Source organism: Chelonia mydas, chromosome 6 (assembly GCF_015237465.2).
Source record: "Chelonia mydas isolate rCheMyd1 chromosome 6, rCheMyd1.pri.v2, whole genome shotgun sequence".
NCBI classification, from domain to species: Eukaryota; Metazoa; Chordata; order Testudines; family Cheloniidae; genus Chelonia; species Chelonia mydas.
Window position 1 is genome coordinate 106,744,067 of NC_051246.2, and position 25,749 is coordinate 106,769,815.

The following is a 25,749-nucleotide window of genomic DNA, read 5'->3' on the forward strand; positions in this document are numbered from 1 at the left end:
TGTGAGAAACCTGTGTTTGATAGAAAACTTGATCAAAAGTGAATTTTGGTTTGGACTTTACTGAGACTGACTATCTTCTTCCCAGCAGAAACTCTACTGCATAAATCCCTAAAGAGACTAATAGTTCTGTGGGACAATAAACTGAGTTTTCTTTCTTCCTTATGCAGTCCATATTTATTAGGCTTTGTTTATGTGAATAAAAGAAAGTTTCATACCACACCATTAAATTCTCTTAAACCGTCTTAACCTGACTGCTGCTGAAACGTTAGAAATCTAGTAGGGAATTTTTTTTAAAAATGAGAGAACTCAATACTTTAACTTTCCAAGGTACAAAAACGGAGTTCCATGCAACATATGCTCGGTGGACCTTCCATATGGCATGACCATAAAAACTTTGATCTGTATGGAGTGTATAAAAAGAGAAACCGAGTAGTCTGAGCACCAGCATGAGAAGCAGGATGGATGGCTGGAGTTCTAGTTCTGAATCAGACAATGACTCCCTCGCTGTGTGCGTGTCTTTGCCTTGTTTGCCTCTCTCTCTCTGTGTAAAACGAAAAGGAGTACTTGTGGCACCTTAGAGACTAACCAATTTATTTGAGCATAAGCTTTCGTGAGCTGCAGCTCACTTCATCGGATGCTCACGAAAGCTTATTCTCAAATAAATTGGTTAGTCTCTAAGGTGCCACAAGTCCTCCTTTTCTTTTTGCGAATACAGACTAATACGGCTGCGACTCTGAAAACTATGTGTAAAACGTGTCCTGTCAGATCTACTCACTCCCCAGAGGGGACAGGAGTCTCGGGTGGGTGTGCAGTCTCGGGTGCGACGAAACGGGAAGGCGGTCTGATTTGTAAACCCCGACACGCCGCAGGAGGAGCGCTCGGCACAGGCTACCCCCTTTGCTCCCCAGAGCTAGCCGCAGTTCTGCCCATCCCCGGGGCCAGGGACCTCACTGTAAGCTCGCCTACAACGCGCTGTCCGGAAGGCTCTTCCCTCCACGCCGAGCGCGCTCCTACACTTGTGGTCAGGGCGCGGCTGTCCGTTCGCAGCCTGCCGAGAGCCCGGCTACCGTCACCCGGGGAGGCCGGCACAGCGCCCTCCGCCCAGGGGAGAGGTCACCTACCACCGCTCCGCAACACTTCCCTGCCTCGCGGGGCCACCGTCCTCAAAGGGAACGGAACGACAGGCTCACCGGGAGCTCCTCCCCTCCCCCTCAGGACTCGCCCACCAAGCTTCGTTCGCCGACTCCCCTGCGCGTGCGCTTCCCCTTTCTGGTGGCCGTTAGAACTTTGTTTTCAAAACCCATCGCTGCTCCCCTCTCCCTGCCTAGAACTACAAATCCCGTGTTGCGGGCTAGCCGCGGGTCCAGTGGGCATGCGCCGGAGGCTCTGCGTGTCGTGCGTACGAGGGGAGCGCGTCGTTGCGTAGGCCCCCGTTCTAGAACGTTGCTGTGGTAGCGCCCGGGCGCCATGTTAGGAGGAGGCCGGAGGGGAAGAGGAAGGAGAAGCGGCGGCAGCGGCTAGGCCCAGCGAACAGCTCCCTCCTCCCTCTAGGGCCCGACTCCGGCCCATATCATGCTCCCGGCTTCCGCTTCCCGGCGGAACGAGTGACCGGTCCGGAGGCGGCAGCGGGGGAGGAGGAGGGGGACGAAGAAGAGGCGGCGGCGGCAGCGGGGGAGCCGGAGAGACGATGCCGTTGTAAGTTGGAACCCGGCAGGGTGTCTCGAAGGCTTGAGCCTTGTTTCCCCCGAGCCTTCTTCCCCAGCGTGGGGCCGGGCTCCCCTCGCCGGCTCGCTCCCCCAGGCCCTTCCCCTGCGCAGCGGGAGTTCACGCTTTCCCCCTCCCCAGGTCTCCAGACTCTTCCGGTGCCGCAGCGTGAGGGGCCGCGGATTTGCAGCTTCCCGGGCTTCGCTCCCCTTGGCCCCGGTCTTTCTGAGGCCCCTTATGATAGGATGGGAGGGATGAAGGAGTCATGTAGCACCGGCCCCCTACCAGACTCTAGAAGAGCCCATACTTCGTTCTGCCAGGACTCCCTGTAGCCGGCCTCCTTTCCACTGTGAGGGGCCGCGCGGCCTCTGTGCTCAGGCAACCGCGCGGCGGGGGCCGCACGCCTGCCTCCCTCCCCCCCACACAATGAGGAGTTAAGCGCGGCCTTCAGGCAGCCTCTTCCACAGAAGCGATGCACGCGGAAGGGCTGCTCTTCTACCTCTATTTCTAACGTGTGATTCCTTCGGACTAAGCTGTTGTCCTGCAAATGTTTCTCCAATCCCTCTACTAGACTGGAAAGAAGCAGTTCTGTTCAGGTTACTCTGTAAACCTATGACATTAGCGCCCCCTGCCCTGTGGGAGCCAGTAGTTAGTAGTCCGTCGTACTCTTCTCTCTCTGCTTCCCACCACCATTCCAGCTCTGAAAAACAGTGGGGTTTGTGCATCTCTTGGCTACAGTTCTTTGGAAGAGCTAGGACTGGTGCTCTGGGTATCTCTTTCTTTGCAGCAGGTTTTTAAGAGAGGCTGCATGATGGGGCAGTGTAAGAAACAGATGAAGTTTTGCAATTCCTTTGTTTCCTTTTAGCAACTTGAAGGCTCTTGTTTGGCATAGGCCCATTACTGTTGTCTAAATTTAGTGGACACCTGGATATGGGCGGGTAATTAAATATTTTTGAAAGATCAGACATGTTGGTTTACGAACGTTTTTTTGATAGTAATGAGGAAAGACACATGATTCAAACTTAAATAAGGAACTACATGCGCTGTCTTTTTAAATCCCAAGAATGTTTTTTAAAAGAGCAATACTGTATTCCTGCAACGTTAATTTAACTTCAGTAATATCTAAAGACACCGGTCAGGAGACCCCACTGTACTAAGCACTGTACAAATGTTAGTTTTATTATTTACTTGTATTATGGTAGCACCTAGGAGCCCCAGGCATAGACCAGAACCCCTTTGTGCACAATGTACAAACACAACATAACACACAAACTGGATACAATTAACTTAGGCTTGAATAAAGACTGGGAATAGATGTGTCATTACACAAAGTAAAACTATTTCCTCCATGTTTATTTCCCCTCCTACTGTTCTTGGAAACAGCTGGAAATGGCCCACCTTGATTATCACTCAAGAAAAACCCCAACACCGGCCCCCCCCCCCCCCCCCCCGTCTCCTGCTGGTAATAGCTCACCTTTCCTGGTCACTCTTGTTATAGTCTGTATAATAACCCCCATTGTTTCATGTTTTCTATGTATATAAAATCTCCCCACTATATTTTCCACTGTATGCATCTGATGAAATGAGCTGTAGCTCACGAAAGGTTATGCTCTAATAAATTTGTTAGTCTCTAAGGTGCCACAAGTACGCCTTTTCTTTTTATGGATACAGACTATCACAGCTGCTGCTCTGAAACATAACACACAGACAATCCATGCCCCACAGAGCTCAAAGTCATCTAGGATTTAACAGAATACAGCGTGAATAAACAAAGAGGGTTTCAGTGAGGTAACAGAACACATCAAGACTATCTTTTACTATTTGGTTGGCATGAATATACATTTTTTTAACTAATACTCAGGTTTTTTCATTACTATCATTGTGGTAAGAGTGGCTGACTATATTTGGTTGGGGGTGTACAATATATGATTTTTTTTGCAAGGCTTTTATAAAAAGACCACAAAAAAAGTGGTTCTCATATCCAGTAGATAATTCCATAGTGGGTTTTATGTCTCGAGAAAATAAAATTAAGGTAAGTAATTCTTTTTGTACGTACTCTTCCATTTGTGGATCCATTCTAAAGTTGAACCATTGCACATGTAGGCCTGGGAGTAGGTGAGTCCCAAACTTTCACATATAGTACAAGTTTGAGATTATGTACATTATTAGTTTATTACTATGCTTTTCTTGATTCATAGGGTTTAACTCTAAAATTGTGAAGTCTTTTCCGGATTGAATTTGTCATATAGATTTCCATCCTGAGAGAACTTTTTTGCAATAGAAAATGAAGGAATTTAATTTGTTGCGTGGTACGGTTGGACTTCTGTAATATTTTATAGTTTGTTTCGGAAGTGTTAGTAATTTTACAAATCATAATTTTAATTTTAAAAACTTGCACTGTTGATCTCTTAAATGAACTTAGAGTCCCGTGGCACCTTATAGACTAACAGATGTATTGGAGCATAAGCTTTCGTGGGTGAATACCCACTTCGTTGGATGCATCCAACAAAGTGGGTATTCACCCACGAAAGCTTATGCTCCAATACGTCTGTTAGTCTATAAGGTGCCACGGGACTCTTTGCCGCTTTTAGAGATCCAGACTAACATGGCTACCTCTCTGATACTTCAGTGAACTTGTTACTCTGTCTACTTAGAAAAGACTGACAAGTTTTATTCATTAAAAAAATCTCTGTAGTAGTACTTTGTATGACTGCGGAATTACTGGGAATTTAAAATTCATTAGACAGCCATGACTCCAAACAAACTGATACAATAAAAGTAATCCATAATGTTAAGTAATCTCTGAATTTATGAAATGGTACGTCTGACTTATTTTAGGTCAGTAGTGGCATTAGTTAAAATCTCTCACTATTTTGAAAACTTAGCATACTACTTTTCCCTTGATACTTATGCTTTCCTCCTGTTGGATGCAAATAGGCATTAATCTTTATGCCAAGTGGAAAATAATCTACTAATGTTAAATGCAAGTAAGCATTTTCTCACACACACACGCACCACTAGCTCTATCACTGCTACGCAGTCCACTTCCAGAACGTGTGTAGCTAGAGTCACCCTAACTTCTCTATGAACTTCTTGTAGATCTTTTTAGTTTTGCATGATAGTGCCTGGAGACCCCAATCAGGATTTTGCTTCCATTCCGGGAAACCCTATACAACCAGATTTCCCATGCCCCAAGAGTTATCCCTCTTTAGATTGAGAGCATACAAAAGTGTGTAATCCTAAAAAAACAAAATTCAGTGAACAAAAACTCAGTATAAAGAATGGGAGTACTTGTGGCACCTTAGAGACTAACAAATTTATTTGAGCATAAGCTTTTGTGAGCTACAGCTCACTTCATCGGATGCATTCGGTGGAAAATACAGTGGGGAGATTAATATACATAGAGAACATGAAATAATGGGTGTTACCATACACACTGTAACCAGAGTGATCACTTAAGGTGAGCTATTAAGAGCCGGAGGGGGGGAGGAGGACCTTTCATAGTGATGATCAAGGTGGGCCATTTCCAGCAGTTGACAAGAACATCTGAGGAATGTTGCGGGTGGGGGATAAACATGGGGAAATAGTTTTACTTTGTGTAATGACCCATCCACTCCCAGTCTTTATTCTAGCCTAAGTTAATGGTGTCCAGTTTGCAAATTAATTCCAATTCAGCAGTCCCTCATTGGAGTCTGTTTTTGAAGTCTTTTTGTTTTAATATTGCGACTTAGGTCTGAGATCGAGTGACCAGAGAGATTGACATATTCAAAAATGAGTTGGAGAACGTTCTAATTCTTGACATCTGATTTGTGTCCATTTATTCTTTTACGTAGAGACTGTCCAGTTTGACCAATGTACATGGCAGAGGAGCATTGCTGGCACATGATGGCATATATCACATTGGTAGATGTGCAGGTGAACGAGCCTCTGATAGCATGGCTGATGTGATTAGGCCCTATGATGGTGTCCCCTGAATAGATATGTGGACACAGTTGGCAACGGCCTTCGTTGCAAGGATCGGTTCCTGGGTTAGTGGTTCTGTTGTGTGGTTGCTGGTGAGTATTTGCTTCAGGTTGGGGGGCTGTCTGTAAGCGAGGACTGGCCTGTCTCCCAAGATCTGTGAGAGTGAGGGATCGTCCTTCAGGATAGGTTGTAGATCCTTGATGATGCGTTGGAGAGGCTTTAGTTGGGGGCTGAAGGTGATGGCTAGTGGCATTGTTATTTTCTTTATTGGGCCTGTCCTGTAGTAGGTGACTTCTGGGTACTCTTCTGGCTCTGTCAATCTGTTTCTTCACTTCAGCAGGTGGGTATTGTAGTTGTAAGAACACTTGATAGTGATCTTGTAGGTGTTTGTCTCTGTCTGAGGGGTTGGAGCAAATGCAGTTGTATCGTAGAGCTTGGCTATAGATGATGGATCGTGTGGTGTGGTCTGGATGAAAGCTGGAGGCATGTAGGTAGGAATAGCGGTCAGTAGGTTTCCGGTATAGGGTGGTGTTTATGTGATCATCGCTTATTAGCACCGTAGCGTCGAGGAAGTGGATCTCTTGTGTGGACTGGTCCAGGCAGATATTGATGGTGGGATGGAAATTGTTGAAATCATGGTGGAATTCCTCAAAGGCTTCTTTTCCATGGGTCCAGATGATGAAGATGTCATCAATGTAGCGCAAGTAGAGTAGGGGCGTTAGGGGACGAGAGCTGAGGAAGCGTTGTTCTAAGTCAGCCATAAAAATGTTGGCATGCTGTGGGGCCATGCGGGTACACACAGCAGTGCCGCTGATTTGAAGGTATACGTTGTCCCCAAACGTGTAATAGTTATGGGTGAGGACAAAGTCACAAAGTTCAGCCACCAGGTTTGCCTTAACATTATCGGGGATACTGTTCCTGATGGCTTGTAGTCCATCTTTGTGTGGAATGTTGGCGTAGAGGGCTTCTGCATCCATAGTGGCCAGGATGGTGTTTTCAGGAAGATCACCGATGGATTGTAGTTTCCTCAGGAAGTCAGTGGTGTCTCGAAGATAGCTGGGAGTGCTGGTAGCATAGGGCCTGAGGAGGGAGTCTACATAGTCAGGCAATCCTGCTGTCAGGGTGCCAGTGCCTGAGATGATGGGGCGTCGAGGATTTCCAGATTTATGGATCTTGGGTAGCAGATAGAATACCCCAGGTTGGGATTCCAGGGGTGTGTCTGTGTGGATTTGTTCTTGTGCTTTTTCAGGGAGTTTCTTGAGCAAATGGTGTAGTTTCTTTTGGTAACCTTCAGTGGGATGAGAGGGTAATGGCTTGTAGAATATGGTGTTGGAGAGCTGCCGAGCAGCCTCTTGTTCATATTCCGACCTATTCATGATGACGACAGCACCTCCTTTGTCAGCCTTTTTGATTATGATGTCAGAGTTGTTTCTGAGGCTGTGGATGGCATTGTGTTCTGCACGGCTGAGGTTATGGGGCAAGTGATGCTGCTTTTCCACAATTTCAGCCCGTGCACGTCGGCGGAAGCACTCTATGTAGAAGTCCAGTCTGTTGTTTCGACCTTCAGGAGGAGTCCACCCAGAATCCTTCTTTTTGTAGTCTTGGTAGGAAGGTCTCTGTGGGTTAGTATGTTGTTCAGAGATGTGTTGGAAATATTCCTTGAGTCGGAGACGTCGAAAATAGGATTCTAGGTCACCACAGAACTGCATCATGTTCGTGGGGGTGGAGGGACAGAAGGAGAGGCCCCGAGATAGGACAGATTCTTCTGCTGGGCTAAGAGTATAGTTGGATGGATTAACAATGTTGCTGGGTGGGTTAAGAGAACCACTGTTGTGGCCCCCTGTGGCATGTAGTAGTTTAGATAGTTTAGTGTCCTTTTTCTTTTGTAGAGAAGCAAAGTGTGTGTTGTAAATGGCTTGTCTAGTTATTGTAAAGTCCAGCCACGGGGAAGTTTGTGTAGAAGGTTGGTTTTTTATGAGTATCCAGTTTTGAGAGCTCATTCTTAATCTTTCCCTGTTTGCTGTAGTGGATGTTGATCAGGTGGTTCCACAGTTTCTTTGAGAGAGTGTGGCACAAGCTGTCAGGATAGTCTGTGTGGTATGTAGATTGTAATGGATTTTTTACCTTCAGTCCTTTTGGTCTGATGTGTCCATCTGTTTGCATTTGGAAAGGAAGATGATGTCTGTCTGCATCTGTATGAGTTTTTTTCATGAAGTTGATAGATTTCCGCTCCATACGGCTAAATTCAGTGCCTTGCATGATGACAGGTTTCAGAGTAGCAGCCGTGTTAGTCTGTATTCGCAAAAAGAAAAGGAGTACTTGTGGCACCTTAGAGACTAACCAATTTATTTGAGCATAAGCTTTCGTGAGCTACAGCTCACTTCATCGGATGAATTCAGTGGAAAATACAGTGGGGAGATTTATACACATAGAGAACATGAAATAATGGGTGTTACCATACACACTGTAACCAGAGTGATCACTTAAGGTGAGCTATTACCAGCAGGAGAGCGGGGGGACAACGACGACACCTTTTGTAGTGATGTTAGCAGTCTGACACATTTTTATTTTTATGGTTAAGGCATTCTCAAACACCAAGACAAATTAGAGGATTGGGCCAAAAGAAATGTGATGAGGTTCAACAAGGACAAGTACAGAGTCCTGCACTTAGGATGTAAGAATCCCATGCACCGCTACAGACTAGGGACCGAATGGCTAGGCAGCAATTCTGCAGAAAAGGACCTAAGGATTAGAGTGGACGAGAAGCTGGATATGAGTCAACAGTGTGCCCTTGTTGCCAAGCAGGCCAATGGCATTTTGGGGCTGTATAAATAGGGACATTGCCAGTAGATCAGGGGACGTGATCGTTCCCCTCTATTTGACATTGGTGAGGCCTCATCTGGAGTAGTGTGTCCAGTTTTGGGCCCCACGCTACAAGAAGGATGTGGAAAAATTGGAAAGCGTCCAGCAAAGAGCAACAAAAATGATTAGGGGACTGGAACACATGACTTATGAGGAGAGGTTGAGGGAACTGGGATTGTTTAGTCTGCGGAAGAGAAGAATGAGGGGGAATTTGATAGCTGCTTTCAACTACCTGAAAGGGGGTTGCAAAGAGGATGGCTCTAGACTGTTCTCAGTGGTAGCAGGTGACAGAACAAGGAGTAATGGTCTCAAGTTGCAGTGGGGGAGGTTGAGGACGGATATTAGGAAAAACTTTTTCACTAGGAGGGTGGTGAAGCACTGGAATGCGTTACCTAGGGAGGTGGTGGAATCTCCTTTCTTAGAAGTTTCTAAGGTCAGGCTTGACAAAGCCCTGGCTGGGATGATTTGGTTGGGGATTGGTCCTGTTTTGAGCAGGGGGTTGGACTAGATGACCTCCTGAGGTCCCTTCCAACCCTGATATTCTATGATTCTAAGGTACAAACTGGGATTCTGTTTGCAATACTATTAGCTGAAAGTTATATAGCCCTTCTGATTTGATGATCCAGCCTCCTAAGCATTTAATTAAGCCCCACAAACACTTGTATGATGTATTCAAGGGATATATGGCTGTCAATCCATTACTTTTGTGACACTCTGGGGTGGAAGGTGAAAGCTGTTTAAAGGAATGCATTTAAGTTAAATTTTGTTGAGCGCTTTTATAAAACTGAAGAGCATTAGATGTTTCCACAATTTAAAAAAATATTATGAAATGCTACTTACATACATAGAATCATAGGATATCATGGTTGGAAGGGACCTCAGGAGGTCATCTAGTCCAACCCCCTGCTCAAAGCAGGACCAATCCCCAACCAAATCATCCCAGCCAGGGCTTTGTCAAGCCTGACCTTAAAAAACTCCAAGGAAGGAGATTCCACCACCTCCCTAGTAACGCATTCCAGTGTTTCACCGCCCTCCTAGTGAAAAAGTTTTTCCTAATATCCGTCCTAAACCTCCCCCACTGCAACTTGAGACCATTACTCCTTGTTCTGTCACCTGCTACCACTGAGAACAGTCTAGATCCATCCTCTTTGGAACCCCCTTTCAGGTAGTTGAAAGCAGCTATCAAATTCCCCCTCATTCTTCTCTTCCGCAGACTAAACAATCCCAGTTCCCTCAACCTCTCCTCATAAGTCATGTGTTCCAGTCCCCTAATCATTTTTGTTGCCCTTTGCTGGACGCTTTCCAATTTTTCCATATCCTTCTTGTAGTGTGGGGCCCAAAACTGGACATAGTACTCCAGATGAGGCCTCACCAATGTCAAATAGAGGGGAACGATCACGTCCCTCGATCTGCAGGCCGTGCCCCTACTTATACAGCCCCAAAATGCCATTGGCCTTCTTGGCAACAAGGGCACACTGTTGACTCATATCCAGCTTCTCATCCACTGTAATCCCTAGGTCCTTTTCTGCAGAACTGCTGCTGAGCCATTTGGTTCCTAGTCTGTAGCAGTGCATGGGATTCTTACGTCCTAAGTGCAGGACTCTGCACTTGTCTTGTTGAACCTCATCACATTTCTTTTGGCCCAAACCTGCTGAGGGTGCAGTCCACGCCATCCTGCAGATCATTAATGAAGATAATGAACAAAACCGGCCCTGGGACCGAGCCTTGGGGCACTCTGCTTGATACTAGCTGCCAACTAGACATGGAGCCGTTGATCACTACCCATTGAGCCTGACAATCTAGCCAGCTTTCTGTCCACCTTATAGTCCATCTAGCCCATACTACTTTAACCTGCTGGAAAGAATACTGTGGAAGACCATATCAAAAGCTTTGCTAAAGTCAAGGAATAACACGTCTACCGCTTTCCCCTCATCCACAGAGCCAGTTATCTTATCATAGAAGGCAATTAGATTAGTCAGGCATGACTTGCCCTTGGTGAATCCATGCTGACTGTTCCTGATCACTTTCCTCTCCTCTAAGTGCTTCAGAATTGATTCCTTGAGGACCTGCTCCATGATTTTTCCAGGGACTGAGGTGAGGATGACTGGCTTGTAGTTCCCCGGATCCTCCTCCTTCCCTTTTTTTAAAGATGGGCACTACATTTGCCTTTTTCCAGTCATCCAGCACCTCCCCCGATCGCCATGAGTTTTCAAAGAAAATGGCCAATGGCTCTGCAATCACATTCGCCAACTCCTTTAGCACTCTCGGATGCAATGCATCTGGCCCCATAGACTTGTGCTCGTCCAGCTTTTCTAAATAGTCTGGAACCACTTCTTTCTCCACAGTGGGCTGGTCACCCCCTCCCCATGCTGTGCTTCCCAGTGCAGTAGTCTGGGACCTGACCTTGTTCGTGAAGACAGAGGCAAAAAAGCATTGAGTACATTAGCTTTTTCCACATCCTCAGTCACTAGGTTGCCTCCCTCATTCAGTAAGGGGCCCACACTTTCCTTCACCTTCTTCATGTTGCAAACATACCTGAAGAAACCCTTCTTGTTACTCTTAACATCTTTTGCTAGCTGCAACTCCAAGTGTGATTTGGCCTTCCTGATTTCACTCCTGCATGCCTGAGCAATATTTTTATACTCCTCCTTGGTCATTTGTCCAATCTTCCACTTCTTGTAAGCTTCTTTTTTGTGTTTTAAGCTCAGCAAGGATTTCACTGTTAAGCCAAGCTGGTCGCCTGCCATATTTACTATTCTTTCTATACATCAGGATGGCTTGTCCCTGTAACCTCAGTAAGGATTCTTTAAAATACAGCCAGCTCTCCTGGACTTCTTTCCCCCTCGTGTTATTCTTCCAGAGGATCCTGACCATCAGCTCCCTGAGGGAGTCAAACTCTTCTTTTCTGAAGTCCAGGGTCCGTATTCTGCTGCTCTCCTTTCTTCCTTGTATCAGGATCCTTGCATCTCATGGTCACTGCCTCCCAGGTTCCCATCCACTTTTGCTTCCCCTACTAATTCTTCCCTGTTTGTGAGCAGCAGGTCAAGAAGAGCTCTGCCCCTAGTTGGTTCCTCCAGCACTTGTACCAGGAAATTGTCCCCTACGCTTTCCAAAAACTTCTTGGATTGTCTGTGCACCGCTGTATTGCTCTCCCAACAGATATTGAAGCCTCCCATGAGAACCAGGGCCTGCGATCTAGTAAATTCCATTAGTTGATGGAAGAAAGCCTCGTCCACCTCATCCCCCTGGTCCGGTGGTCTATAGCAGACGTCCACCACGATATCACCCTTGTTGCTCACACTTCTAAACTTAATCCAGAGACTCTCTGGTTTTTCTGCAGTTTCTTACCGGAGCTCTGAGCAGTCATACTGCTCTCTTACATACAATGCAACTCCCCCACCTTTTCTGCCCTGCCTGTCCTTCCTGAACAGTTTATATCCATCCATGACAGTACTCCAGTCATGTGAGTTATCCCACCAAGTCTTTGTTATTCCAATCACATCATAATTCCTTGACTGTGCCAGAACTTCCAGTTCTCCCTGCTTGTTTCCCAGGCTTCTTGCGTTTGTGTATAGGCGCTTGAGATAACTCGCTGATCGGCCCGCTTTCTCAGTATGAGGCAGGAGTCGTCCTCTCTTGTGCTCTCCTGCTCGTGCTTCCTCCCGATATCCCACTTACCTCAGAGCTTTGGTCTCCTTCCCCTGGTTAACCTAGTTTAAAGCCCTCCTCACTAGGTTAGCCAGCCTGCTTACGAAGATGCTCTTCCCTCTTTTCGTTAGGTGGAGCCCATCTCTGCCTAGCACTTCTCCTTCTCGGAACACCATCCCATGATCAAAGAATCCAAAGCCTTCTCTCCGACATCACCTGCGTAGCCATTTGTTGACTTCCACGATTTGACGGTCTCTACCCGGGCCTTTTCCTTCCACAGGGAGGAATTGATTTTTAAATTTTTAAATACTGAACAATATTTTCCTAGGGGAAATAGCATTCTGAAGAACATGATGTTTTAAATCAGATTTCTAGTCCTTATTGTTCCAAAGATAATCTTGTGAATGTGAATCAAAATACTGTTGCAATATCTCTCTTGCTAAGTCCTTCTAATGCTGCATACTCCAATTTATGAATTGGACTTGTAGAGCTCCTACCCACCTCAATTCTACTACAGCTATCACCTTCTAGCAAACAGAAAGCGTTCTCCAGTGCTCTGTCACTTGTGTATGGACACCAACCCAGTGATTGTCTCTAAGCTAATTTGATACTATGTCATTTTGATTCTGATGACACATGCAGACTTCCCTAGAAGTATGACAGAGATATTTTCCCCTGGAGCTTATAACATTGCTCTTAGCAGGAATGCAACCTGGTGTCTTGTAATGGATATGATAAATACCCCCAAACTTGGTTATTGCAGAGTTAAGGTTGCCCAGTGGTGCCTTGTGCTGTTCCAGAATATGGTGTGGCTAAATGTAAACATCTGAAAACTAGGGCATGACCACACCTGCAATGCAACTTTAATTCTGCCTACTTTCCCCAGGAGCTGGCAGAAGCCACTGGGAATGGTTCAGTAAAGGTGAATAAAAGGTTTGCAAACCACCAAGGGAAGTGTTAGATTTTTCCATCACTTGGTGGTGGTAAATCAGTATTTGACATGTTACTGGAAGATGCCTTAGTCAATCACAAATTACAAGGCTTAATATAGGAGTCACTTTAAAAATCTGTGAATCTACAGTAAGTAGATATGAAAAAAAACTCAAAGAATGTGCTGTTTGTTGGAATTCAAAGCTGTGGAATACAACACTTTATCTGCATGCACTCCAGCTGTGTTCACTGTGTTAGATATAGCTGTATTGATTGTTGGAGGGATAAGTTGAAGCATCTTGGCATGTGCATGTATACCTTGAGAGATAAGTGTGCCTCATTTCTGAACTGAATTTTTGAAATTGGCATCAGTAGGGGCGCACAAGCGTGTTGTGTGTTTTTTGTGTGTGTTTGTCTTTGTTTTTTGACAGGGTTGTCAGTAACCTGACTGCATATGTGACAGTAGTCTCCATGGCTTGGTTAAGGGTAATGTCTCAGAAGGAATCCTCAGTGAAAGGGAGTGAAGGGTTGGTAACACTGAAGTCTGAGGTGGCTTGTGTGACATAAGTCATTCTTTGACTGCAGGGTAGGTTTAGGTAGCTTCTGTTTGCTGCATCTCACCTAAACTTGAAGGTTTGGCTTAACAAAGAGAAGGATTAGACTTTGTCCTACAGGTTTAGAGTAGCAGCCGTGTTAGTCTGTATCTGCAAAAAGAACAGGAGTACTTCTGGCACCTTAGAGACTAACAAATTTACTAGAGCATAAGCTTTCGTGGGTTACAGCCCACTTCATCGGATGCATGGAAGGGAACATATAGTAAGAAGATATACACGCATACAGAGAAGGTGGAAGTTGCCATACAAACTGTAAAAGGCTAATTAAGATGAGCTTTTAGCAGCAGGAGAAAAAAACTTTTGTAGGGATAATCAAGATGGCCCATTTAGACAGTTGACAAGAAGGTGTGAGGATACTTAGGGAAATAGATTCAATATATGCAATGACCCAGCCACACATATTGAATCTATTTCCCTATGTTATGTAGTTTTTTCTCCTGCTGATAATAGCTCATCTTAATTAAATTAGCCTCTTACAGTTTGTATGGCAACTTCCATCTTCTGTGTGTGTGTGTGTATATATATATATCTTCTTACTATATGTTCCATTCTATGCATCCGATGAAGTGGGCTGTAGCCCACGAAAGCTTATGCTCTAGTAAATTTGTTTGTCTCTAAGGTGCCACAAGTACTCCTGTTACTTTGTCCTACCGTGCTCATGTGCTCTGTTCCCAAAGTCTTCTGCAGTATCTGTGAGGATAGAGTGGTAGTACATGTGGTGTTGGCATTTTGGGTAATCGCTTAAAGGGGGCAGAGTTGTGTTGCAAGGGTGCATGTACATAAGAACGGCCATACCAGGTTAGACCAAAGGTCTGTCTAGCCCAGTGTCCTGTCTTCTGACAGTCGCCAATGCCAGGTGCCCTAGAGGGAATGAATAGAATAGATAATCAAGTGGATCTATCTGCTGTTCCCCATTCCCATCTTCTGGCAAACGGAGGCTGGGGACATCATCCCTGTCAATCCTGGCTAATAGCCTCCATGAACTTACCTACTTCTTTTTTGAACCTTGTTGTAGTCTTGGCCTTCACAACATCCTCTGGCAAGGAGTTCCACAGGTTGACTGTGCATTGTGTGAAGAAATACTTCCTTTTGTTTGTTTTAAACCTGCTGCCTATTAATTTCATTTGGTGACGCCCAGTTCTTGTGTTATGAGGAGGAATAAATAACACTTCCTTATTTACTTTCTCCACACCAGTCATGATTTTATAGATCTCTATCAGATCCCCCCTTAGTAGTCTCTTTTCCAAGCTGAAAACTCGCAGTCTTAATAATCTCTCTTCATATGGTAGCCATTCCATACCCTTAATCATTTCTGTTGCCCTTTTCTGAACCTTTTCCAATTCCAGTATATCTTTTTCGAGATGCGGCAACCACATCTGAATGCAGTATTTGAGATGTGGGTGTACCATGGATGTATATAGAGGCAATATATTTTCTCTCGTATCTGTCCCTTTCTTAATGATTCCTAGCGTTCTGTTCGCTTTGTTGACTGCCGCTGCACATTGAGTAGATGTTTTTACAGAACTATCCACAATGACTCCAAGATATTTCTTGAGTGGTAACAGCTAATTTAACCACATCATTTTATATGTATAGTTGGGATTGTTTTCCAATGTGTATTACTTTGCATTTGTCAACACTGACTTTCATCTGCCATTTTATTGCCTAGTGACCCAATTTTGTGAGATCCTTTTGTAGCTCTTCGCAGTCTGCCTGCGACCTAACTATCTTGAGTAGTTTTGTGTCATCTGCAAATTTTGCCACCTCACTGTTTACCCCCTTCTCCCAGACCATTTATGAATATGTTGAATAGGACTGGTCCCAGTACAGACCCCTGGGGGACACCACTATTTACCTCTCTCCATTCTGAAAACTGACCATTTATTCCTATCCTTTGTTTCCTATCTTTTAACCAGTTACTAATACATGCGAGGATCTTCCCTCTTATCCCATGACAACTTACTTTGCTTTAGAGTCTTTGGTGAGGGATCTTGTCAAAGGCTTTCTGAAAATCCAAGTACACTATATCCACTGGATTCCGTTTCTCCACATGTTTGTTGACCCCCTCAAAGAATTCTAGTAGATTGGTGAGGCATGATTTCCCTTTACAAAAATCATGTTGACTCTTCCCCAACAATTTTTGTGTTCATCTATGTTTTGTGTTCATCTATGTGTCTGACAGTTTTGTTCTTTACTGCAGTTTCAACCAGTTTGCCTGGTATTGAAGTCAGGCTTACTGGCCTATAATTGCCAGGATCACCTCCGGAGCTCTTTTTAAAAATTGGCGTCACATTAGCTGTCCTCCAGTCGTTTGGTACAGAAGCTGATTTAAATGATAGTTAGAAACTACAGTTAGTAGTCCTGCAATTTCACATTTGAGTTCCTTCAGAACTCTTGGGTGAATACCATCTGGTCCTGGTGACTACTGTTTAGTTTATCAGTTTGTTCCAAAATCACCTCTAACGACACCTCAATCTGGGACACAGCTCCTCAGATTTGTCACCTGAGAAGAAAGGCTTAGGTTTGGGAATTTCCCTTATATCCTTAGCCGTGAAGACCGATGCAAAGAATTCATTTAATTTCTCTGCAATGGCCTTATTGTCCTTGAGTGCTCCTTTAGCATCTTGATCGTCCAGTGGCCGCACTATTTGTTTCGTAGGCTTCCTGCTTCTGATATACTTACTTTTTTTTTTCCTATTACTTTGTGAGGCTTTGGCTAGCTGTTCTTCAAATTTTTTTTGGCCTTCCTAATTATATTTTTACACTTCATTTGCCAGAGTTTATGCTTTTCTGTTTTCCTCACTAGGATTTAACTTTCACTTTTTAAAGGTTGCCTTTTTGTCTCTCACGGAGCCTTAAGCATAAGAGGCTCAGAGAGGTGAGCAGTGACCTAGTCATCTCAGTGAGATGTTCTCAGCTGAATAGGAACTCCCACTGGAGGAAATGCACCCTTAAACAATAGCTCTGAGACATGTGAAGTACTCCTTTCATCTCGGAGCATGTTCTCATCATTCCTCCATTGTGCATTTAGTATTCCAGCTAATGCAGGGAGAGGGGCTATAACCCTCCAGATCCTAGCTAACACACAAGTAGGCAAGGATTCCCCAGAAAAGCAGAGCCCCCAGTATACTAGCTCACTCTCCTCACTCTCCCCCAGTCACTGCTGCCTCATTCCTCCATCCTGTGCATGAGGCAAGACCCTCTATTGTCTCTGCCCTGAGGGATATGGCTGTGAATGAGAGGTATCTTTCCCCAGTGCCCAGTCAGGAAAAATGGAGTGGGGCTGAGGAAGTGATGGTGACTTCAAATGGGAGGGGAGAATGTGGAGCTGATAGGCCTCCTGCCCTTAATCCCCAGCTCCACTATTTCCTCACCCCTGGCCTGAAAATCTTATGAGCAGCTCATGTTCAGAGGATCTGTGTATCAGGAACTGTTTGACCAACCAACCCAACAGCTTTCTTTCCTTTGATCGCCATTGGTCCCCTTGTGGCACCTTAGAGACTAACCAGTTTATTTGAGCATAAGCTTTCGTGAGCTACAGCTCACTTCATCGGATCATGCATCCGATGAAGTGAGCTGTAGCTCACGAAAGCTTATGCTCAAATAAATTGGTTAGTCTCTAAGGTGCCACAAGTACTCCTTTTCTTTTTCTCAGTACAGACTAACACGGCTGCTACTCTGAAACTGGTCCCCTTGTTCAAGAAACATGATTACATTATTCTAACTGTTTACAAGAGTCTTTCTTCTTCCCTCTATTCAATTAATGCTAATTTCCTTGGCAGTACTTAAGTAAAAAAGTCTGCATATGGTTTTTAGAGCACTGGGAAAATACCTCTCTTAAACCAGAAATTTTGGTCTCAGGGCTAAACTTCTAGAAGGAGCCCTTGCTGAATGCAGGCAGAGAGCAAGGAATGTGCACAAGACAACTTTTCTGAAAGCTGCTACGGGTAGCTCACAGTGCATGCATGCAGCTCAGGTTCAGTGACCACAGCATATCGCCTTGAGCCACCCAATTACTATGGCAGCATATTCCCTGTGAACCCTCTTGCTTCAACAGAGCCAGCCCTAGTCTTGTCTTTACACCTGCATTGTGGTCTTTTGGACACATCAATTTGGCATGCTCCAGCCTTGAGTTACAAACTTCGCTTTTAACTTTGTCTTGCTTCCCCAAAAGTGCAGCAGGTGCCATACACTAAATAAATCCAAAGCAATTGAGTTCTGTTTGTGGAGGATGAGAGCCATAATTGGAGCTTCTAGTGTGCACCCCACAAAATACATTATTTTGTAAAATACTGGTTTTGGGGTTTTTTTGTTTGGTTTTTATATCGGAGGCTCTATTTTAGATGTCTGGACCATTAGCCCTGCTCACTACCCCTATGAGGCATAGGAAATTTCAAGACAGTCTGCATCAATGTGTGGGTTTTAAGGCACCATGAATAACCACCTTTAAACAGAAAGTGATGCCGCACCATAACTTTAGCAGAGTTAGTACTCTGCTATGATTATGGAGGCACAGATAGCAGCTCCATGGTTAAGTTAAGTCTGCACAGGATTTTCATGGGACTTTTCGAGTGCGTTTTTCTCGACAGATTTATTTTATTAAATATTTTAAAATTACAAATCCGCTCTTTTGAATTTTATAAAGAAAGTGTTAATTTATCTAGAGTTAAATTAGCATGGCTTTTTAAAAAGACTCAAGAATTTTAGACTTGAAGTCTCTCCTCTTTTCGAGCTACCTTTATGAAAAACCAGTGGACAGAATCCTGAAATTCCTCACATAAGCAAGGATATCACATATTTTAGTAAATGGGGGTATTGAATAAGGCATTAAATACATGAATTGTGAGGGAATGTCAACTAATAATGGCATTTTTCATTACGAGTTAATGACGGAGGGATTTTTACCTATATTAGCTAACATGATGCTCACTGTGGATTTCTGTTTCCTGGTTTTTGCAGTTTTTAATTGGGTATTTGCTTTTAGCCATCTCAATTGCTCTTAGTATGTGTCTGAATGTTGTATGGGTAATACAGTGTACTCCTCATAAAAGGATTACTTTTACTTATGTAGCACCATAAGTGGAAGGCAGTTCACCAGCATAAAATAAGAGAAGAACCCTATCCTAGAGAGTTTACAAACTTATTGATACATGTACCAACACAATGAATGAAAACAGTCCTAATGGTGTGAGGAAATATGCCTGAGAATATTTTGGTTTAACTAGGGGCTGATAAGCGATTAAAAAAATTAATCTCTTTTAATTGACACTGTTTAACAATAATAGAATACCCTTTTTTTGGATGTTTTCTACATTTTCAAATATATTGATTTCAATTACAACGCAGAATACAAAGTGTACAGTGCTCACTTTATTTTTATTACAAATATTTTCACTGTAAAAAACAAAAGAAATAGTATTTTTCAATTCACCTAATACAAGTATTGTAATGCAATCTCTTTATCATGAAAGTTGAACTTACAAATATATAACTATGTACAAAAAAAATAACTGCGCTGAAAAATAAAACAATGTAGAACTTTAGTGCCTACAAATCCACTCAGTCGTACTTCTTGTTCAGCCAATCGCTCAAACAAGTATGTTTACATTTGCAGGAGATAATGCTGCCCGCTTCTTGTTCCCAGTGTCACCTGAAAGTGAGAACAGGCGTTCACATGGCACTATTGTAGCTGGCTTCGCAAGATATTTACATGCCAAATGCGCTAAAGTTCATATATCCCTTCATGCTTCAACCACCATTCCATAGGACATGCGTCCATGCTGATGATGGGTTCTGCTTGATAACAATCTAAAGCAGTGCGGACCGACGCAATTTCATTTTCATCATCTGAGTCAGATGCCATCAGCAGAAGGTTGATTTTTTGTGGTTCAGGTTCTGTAGTTTCCACATCGGAGTGTTGCTCTTTGAAGTCTTCTGAAGGCACGCTCCACACCTTGTCCCTCTCAGATTTTGGAAGGCACTTCAGATTCTTAAACCTTGGATCGAGTGCTGAAGCTATCTTTAGAAATCTCACATTAGTTTCTTCTTTGTTTTGCCAAATCTGCAGCAAAAGTGTTCTTAAAACGAACAACATATGCTGAGTCATCATCCGAGACTACTATAACATGAAATATATAACAGAATGCAGGTAAAACAGAGCCGGAGACATACAATTCTCTCCCCAGGAGTTCGTTCACAAATTTAATTAATGTATTATTTTTTTAATGAGCATCATCAGCATAGAAGCATGTCCTCTGGCGTGGTGGCCGAAGCATGAAGGGACATACGAATGTTTAGCATATCTGGCACATAAATACCCTAAAATGCCGTCTACAAAAGTTCCGTGTGAATGCCTTTTCTCACTTTCAGGTAACATTGTGAATGAGAAGTAGTAAGTACAGTTATGTAATGAAAAAAATCTACATTTGTAAGTTGCACTTTCACGATAGAGATTGCACTGCAGTACTTGTATGAGATGAATTGAAAAATACTGTTTCTTTTGTTTATCATTTTTACGGTGCAAATATTTGTAATAAAAAATATAAAGTATTCTGTGTTGTAATTGAAATCATATATTTGAAAATGTAGGAAGAACATCCAAAAATATTTAATACATTTCAATTGGTATTCTATTGTTTAACAGTGTGGTTAAAACTGCGATTAATCTTGGGTGTTTTTTGGGGGTTTTGAGTTAGCTGCCATGGACAGCCCTAGTTTTAACAAATGGAAACTTCTGGTTGCAGTCATTTGACCTGTTGAGCTAAAGCTAGCTTTTATTTAACTTCATTATGATTGGGCGTGGAAGTGGAACTTAGGACTGCTTGAGTAGAGTTCAGTGGCAGAATTTGTTAATAAAATCATAGAAATTTTGGGATGGAAAATACCTTGAGAGGTGAATCAAGTCCAGCTTCCTGCGCTGAGGGTGGACCGAATATATATACTGTGCTTACATCATGCTTCATTTGATAATGTAATAAGGCTTCACTGTTTCGGGTGCTTGAAAGTAATGAAGATTAGAAAATAGGTAATATGCCCAATATGTTTGATTTGCATAGAAGTTCCCTTTTCAGAGCAAGTGCATTTGTATGGATGACACACAGTAGTGTAGTGGTTAAAATGAACGCTTAAGCCTTTTTGCATGTTTAATACTCTGGAAAATAATAAATAAAGGCTCCTGGAAGCTGGGCTGCATGCTCTTCATGGTGGAACCCTGTACATGTACCTCTATTATTACGTTCATAGCACTTCTTGGAGCGATAAGATATATACAAGAAGCTTCATTTCTTTCCACTCTGCTGCTTTTTCGCTGGGGTAGGGGGGAGACATGGACTAATTTATCAGTAGCACTACTTATTATGTCTTTTCCTTTAAGTCCAGGATCTACCGGTACTGTGACTGGGTGCCTGGGATGGACCATGCTGAGAGTACCATCTCGGGGCAGACTGCAAAAAACAGGGAAGACAGTCCCCCTCCCCCACCCCCCCCCGCTCCCCCTCAAATTGGTGGTTTATTCTATGATTAGATTCACCAAACTAGTAGCAAAAGAGCTTCTGTAGAACCACACTGGTTAACAAGAAGCCTAAGGGCTAGTCTACACTGGCAACGTTAAAGCGCTGCCGCGGCAGCACTTTAACGTGGCTTGTGTGGTCGCAGCGCAGCTCTGGGAGAGAGCTCTCCCAGCGCTCTAAAAAAAATCACCTCCATGAGGGGCGTAGCTGAGCTCCCAGTGCTGGGGCACTGTCTACACTGGCGCTTTACAGCACTGAAACTTGCTGCACTCAGGGATTTGGTTTGTTTTTTTTCCCACACCCAAGAGAGACAGTTGCAATCCTGTAAAGTGCCAGTGTAGACAAGCCCTAACACAGTCCCCTTTAGGCATTCCACCACTTGACTCCCATCCAGACAAACAAGTCTAATGTCATGAGAGGTTATTGAAAATCCAGCTCACCATACTGAGATCCTACTAATTCCAAAGGATCAGACACTTACCCCCAAGTCAATATATATTTCAGGTCTTATCCAAATATCTCACTGTCAACCAATCCTAAGTAAACTAAAGATTCTTTAAGAAAAGAATAGTTATAAATGGCTAATAGATCATAAACATACAAATGATTAGATCAGGTTTGTAGCAGTGATGGTATAGACTGCTAGCTTCCAAAAGTGTCTCTGGTAACTTTCAAAAGACTGGAAAGTCCTCAGTCCATAGTTAAAATATTCCTTTTAGTTGTAAATCCGCAGTCCAGAGCATTAGAGCAGGAATGAGGCAAAATGGAGATGTCTCAGGTATCTTTTATATCCTCTGCCATGTGCATGGAAATTTACTGTCCCAAACAAAGTCCAAAGCCTGTGTGTATGGACAGTTACTGAAAAAAATGGAGTCCGAGATCACATGTCCACATCACATGAGGAGAGCTACAGTCAAATCTTAGGGCTTGTCTACACTGGCACTTTACAGCGCTGCAACTTTCTCGCTGAGGGGTGTGAAAGATTTAGCACTGTAAAGCACCTCTTTAGACAGTACACCAGTCTCTCCCAGCGCTCTGCCACGACTACACAAGCCAGGTTAAAATGTTGCCAGTGTAGACTAGTCCTTAGAGTTAAGGAAGGAGGTTATGGTTGAACAAAGTTATGGTTGCTCTTTCAGAAGTTTACAACTGAACATTGACTAATACAGCTTTGAAACTTTACTATGTAGAAGAAAAATGCTGCTTTACCTTTTTTTTTAAAAGTTTGTGTTTAATAGTACTGTACTGCATTTGCTTTTTTTTATTTTGGTCCTTGCTGCTGCCTGATTGTGTACATTCCAATTCCAAACGAGATGTGTGGTTGACTGGTGAGTTTGTCACTCTGGTGTTAGTAACTGAGTTTCTATAGTATCTGGGCTGGAGGTGTTTCTTCTGTGGCCCGTTGTGAGAGTTAAGTATCCTTAATGGGCCATCAACACATAGCTGACTAGCCCTGATATAAATCTGGCTAGGGGATGTCACCCAGGAATACAACACATGGTTAAGATATAATTACCTAGCTCATATTCATAATGTCAGATACAAAGATACATGCATATAAACAATATAATCATACTTAGGAAATCACAACTTTTTCCATACGTACCTTACATGACATACTTCGCACAAAATTTATTACAATTAATAAATGGTGACTATTAGTGTAACTAGTTATTTTTATTCAACATTGCAGTATCCATATATAGAGAGACTGATACTCTGATCCACCAGCTTTGTGACATTGCTTTTGAAGAGAGAGATCTTTCTCAGGATATGGCTACACTATGCAGCTTTTAGCGACATGGCTGTGCCGCTACAGCCATGCTGCTAAAAGCCACACAGTGTAGCTGCTGTTTGTTGGCAGGAGAGCACGCCTGCGGACAAAGCGCTGTTCACACTGGCGCTTTTTGTTGGTAGAACTTTAATCGTTCGGGGGAATAGGGTTTAACGCGCCTGAACGACAAAAGTTTTGCTGACAAAGTGCCACGGTAGACATACCCTCAGTTGTGCTTCTGTCAATATAATGCAGACTAGAATTTCATATGCAGCTTTATGTACAACATATTCAACTTGGTTTGATTGTACTGAGCCTTAAAAATCAAGCCAAGTTTTTAAAAAATTTCAATAGCTTTAAAGGTAGTTTACAATTATACCGCCCAGTATTGTAAACCACAGTAATTCTGGCTGTAAACTGAATGAATTTTTCAACTTGCTGTCTTCAGACAGTGAAATAAGGTCCAAAAATTGTTTTGTGCGGTAACTTACCCCCTCCTCCGCTGTGCCCCTTCCCCAAAAAAAGAAAAAACAAGGATCAGAGACCTCTCTTATTAGAGAACAAATTCAAACAGAACATAGTTGAGGTGATGGGCAAAATAAAAACTGTACCTTGTTTTCTATGTCATATAATGAAGGTTTAAAAAACCCAAAAACCTTTAAGTAGGCATGCCTTGTCTAGTGAGGAAGACTTTACAATGACTAGCACTAGTGTGACATCACAGTTGAGAAGAGTGAAAGTTGAGCAGTTGGGAAGAGAGTTTTAGTCACTGTTTAAAAACTTTTTGTTAGTGCATAACTTCAGTGGCTAATACGTTGGATGAAGGATATCCTGCCCCATCAATCAGAGAGCTAACAATGAAACACACACCACCTCCTCTTTTCCCTCAGTTTCCCCCCCCCCCCCCCCAAAAAAAAAAAAAAAATTAATGAGGAGAACCAGGGAAAACGAGTTGATGTTCCTGATGTGGTTAAAAACCCAAGCAGAACATGTATTGTTCGGGGAGTGGAATGAAGAGGGATGACCAATTTTTGTCAAGTCATCTTCGCTTTTAACCATGATTCTGTGTTTCTTGACATTTGATGTTTGATTTTTCAACATTAATATTGCATTTACTTTTGTTGTATTTTATGGGGTTTTAAAAAAAGCTAATTGCTATTGAAGCTAGTAAAATTCTGAATCTGTCTTGACAGCTTGTGAACCACAAAAATTCAGGAAGCCATACCCCTTAAGCTTGTGTGGGAATACTAGGTGCTTGTCTACACTTGAAGTGCTGCTGTGGCACAGATGTGCCTCTATAGTGCTTCAGTGTACACACTACCTACACCAACTGCATGGGTTCTCACATTGCTGTAGGTAATCCACCTCTCTGAGGGCATGGCTACATTGGAAACTTCAAAGCGCTGTCGCTGGAACGCTCCCGCGGCAGCGCTTTGAAGTGCAAGTGTGGTCGGGCGTGAGCGCTGAGGGAGAGCTCTCCCAGCGTTCCTGGTACTCCACCTCCATGAGGGGTTCGCGCCGTGCTCCCAGTGCTCGGAGCCTGTCTACGCTAGTACTTTAAAGTGCTCAGACTTGCTGTGTTCAGGGGGTGTGATTTTTCACACCCCTGAGCCAGCAAGTTAGAGCACTATAAAATGTAAGTGTAGACAAGCCCTGAGACACAGTACCTAGGTCAGGGAAAGAACAATGAGGGTTAGATCGGTTTAACTATGTCACTCGGGTGTGGATTTTTCACACCCCTGAGCAATGTAGTTGAGACAGCTTAATTTTCAAATGTAGACAGGGGCTTGAGGGGACAGAATTGCTGGTATGGTTCAACTAGTTCTTCCATTACAGCCCCACAATTCACCTTTAGTCTTTTGAAATCTCTTGGGATTCACTGCTTCTGGAAGCTGTGCTGGGAACTGTGGCATAGGTACCTAGAGGAAATTGTGACTGAGGCTATGTTTACACTGCCACTTGTGTCAGCAAAACTTATGTTGCTCAGGGGTGTAAATATTCCGTTCCGTTAGCAACACAAGTTACATGGGCATAAGCTCTAGTGTGCACAGCTATGGCAGCAGGAGAGCTTTCTGCCGTTGGCATAGAGCAGCTACATGAGAAATTTACAGCGGCGCAGCTGCATTGGTACAGCTCTCTAGTGTAGACTTAGCCTGAGATTGTTTAGAGTAGCGCTCCTGTTGATGCAGGGTAGACATGCAAAAATTCTTAAATTAATTCAGCATGTTTAATGTGGACACACTGAACTGTTTGTGTTTATGTGGATGCAGTAGCACAGTGGTTCTCAAACTTTTGTACTTGTGACCCCTTTCACATAGCAAGTCTGAGTGTGACACCCCACCCTAAAAAATTTAAAAAACATTTTTATATATTTAACACCATTACAAATGCTGGAGGCAAAGCGGGGTTTGGGGTGAAGGCTGACAGTTTATGCCTTCCCCCCCCCCCCCATGTAATAACCTCACAACCCCTGTGGGGTCCCGACCCCCAGTTTGAGAACCCCTGCAGTAGCAGATCACTTAACTGTTGACTTCTCTAGTGGAGGCAAGGCCTTGGGATTTTCTTTAGTATTTATTGTTGTAGTATTTAAACACTATAAACTAAATCAGCATGGTGAAAATCCCTAGTGAACTTCGAGATTTCTGCTCCTGCTGTACTCCTGGGAGAGACTGCTTGCAGGGTATTAATCATCTTGCCAGTTATGGTAGAAGTGTTTTACTGAAGAGGAGGATCTTTCAGCATGCCC

General features: G+C 43.5%; 1 protein-coding gene across 8 annotated transcripts in view; it reads left to right on the forward strand.

The window, feature by feature from the left end:
• Positions 1-819: 819 nt before the first annotated feature.
• Positions 820-25,749, forward strand: part of PAPOLA (poly(A) polymerase alpha) — a 96,214-nt gene continuing 71,284 nt past the window's right edge. For 5 of the 8 annotated variants that reach the window (XR_006291671.1, XR_006291672.1, XM_027827300.3 and 2 more), the window contains exon 1: positions 1,406-1,695. Coding sequence is in view for 6 of the 8 variants with exons in the window: in XM_027827300.3 (XP_027683101.1) it covers positions 1,688-1,695 (8 nt within the window). In the remaining 2 variants the exon portion in view is untranslated. Of the gene's footprint in view, positions 1,696-25,749 lie in introns of all 8 variants that reach the window. The other 3 variants (XM_027827299.3, XM_043549088.1, XM_043549086.1) reach the window with 3 other exon arrangements.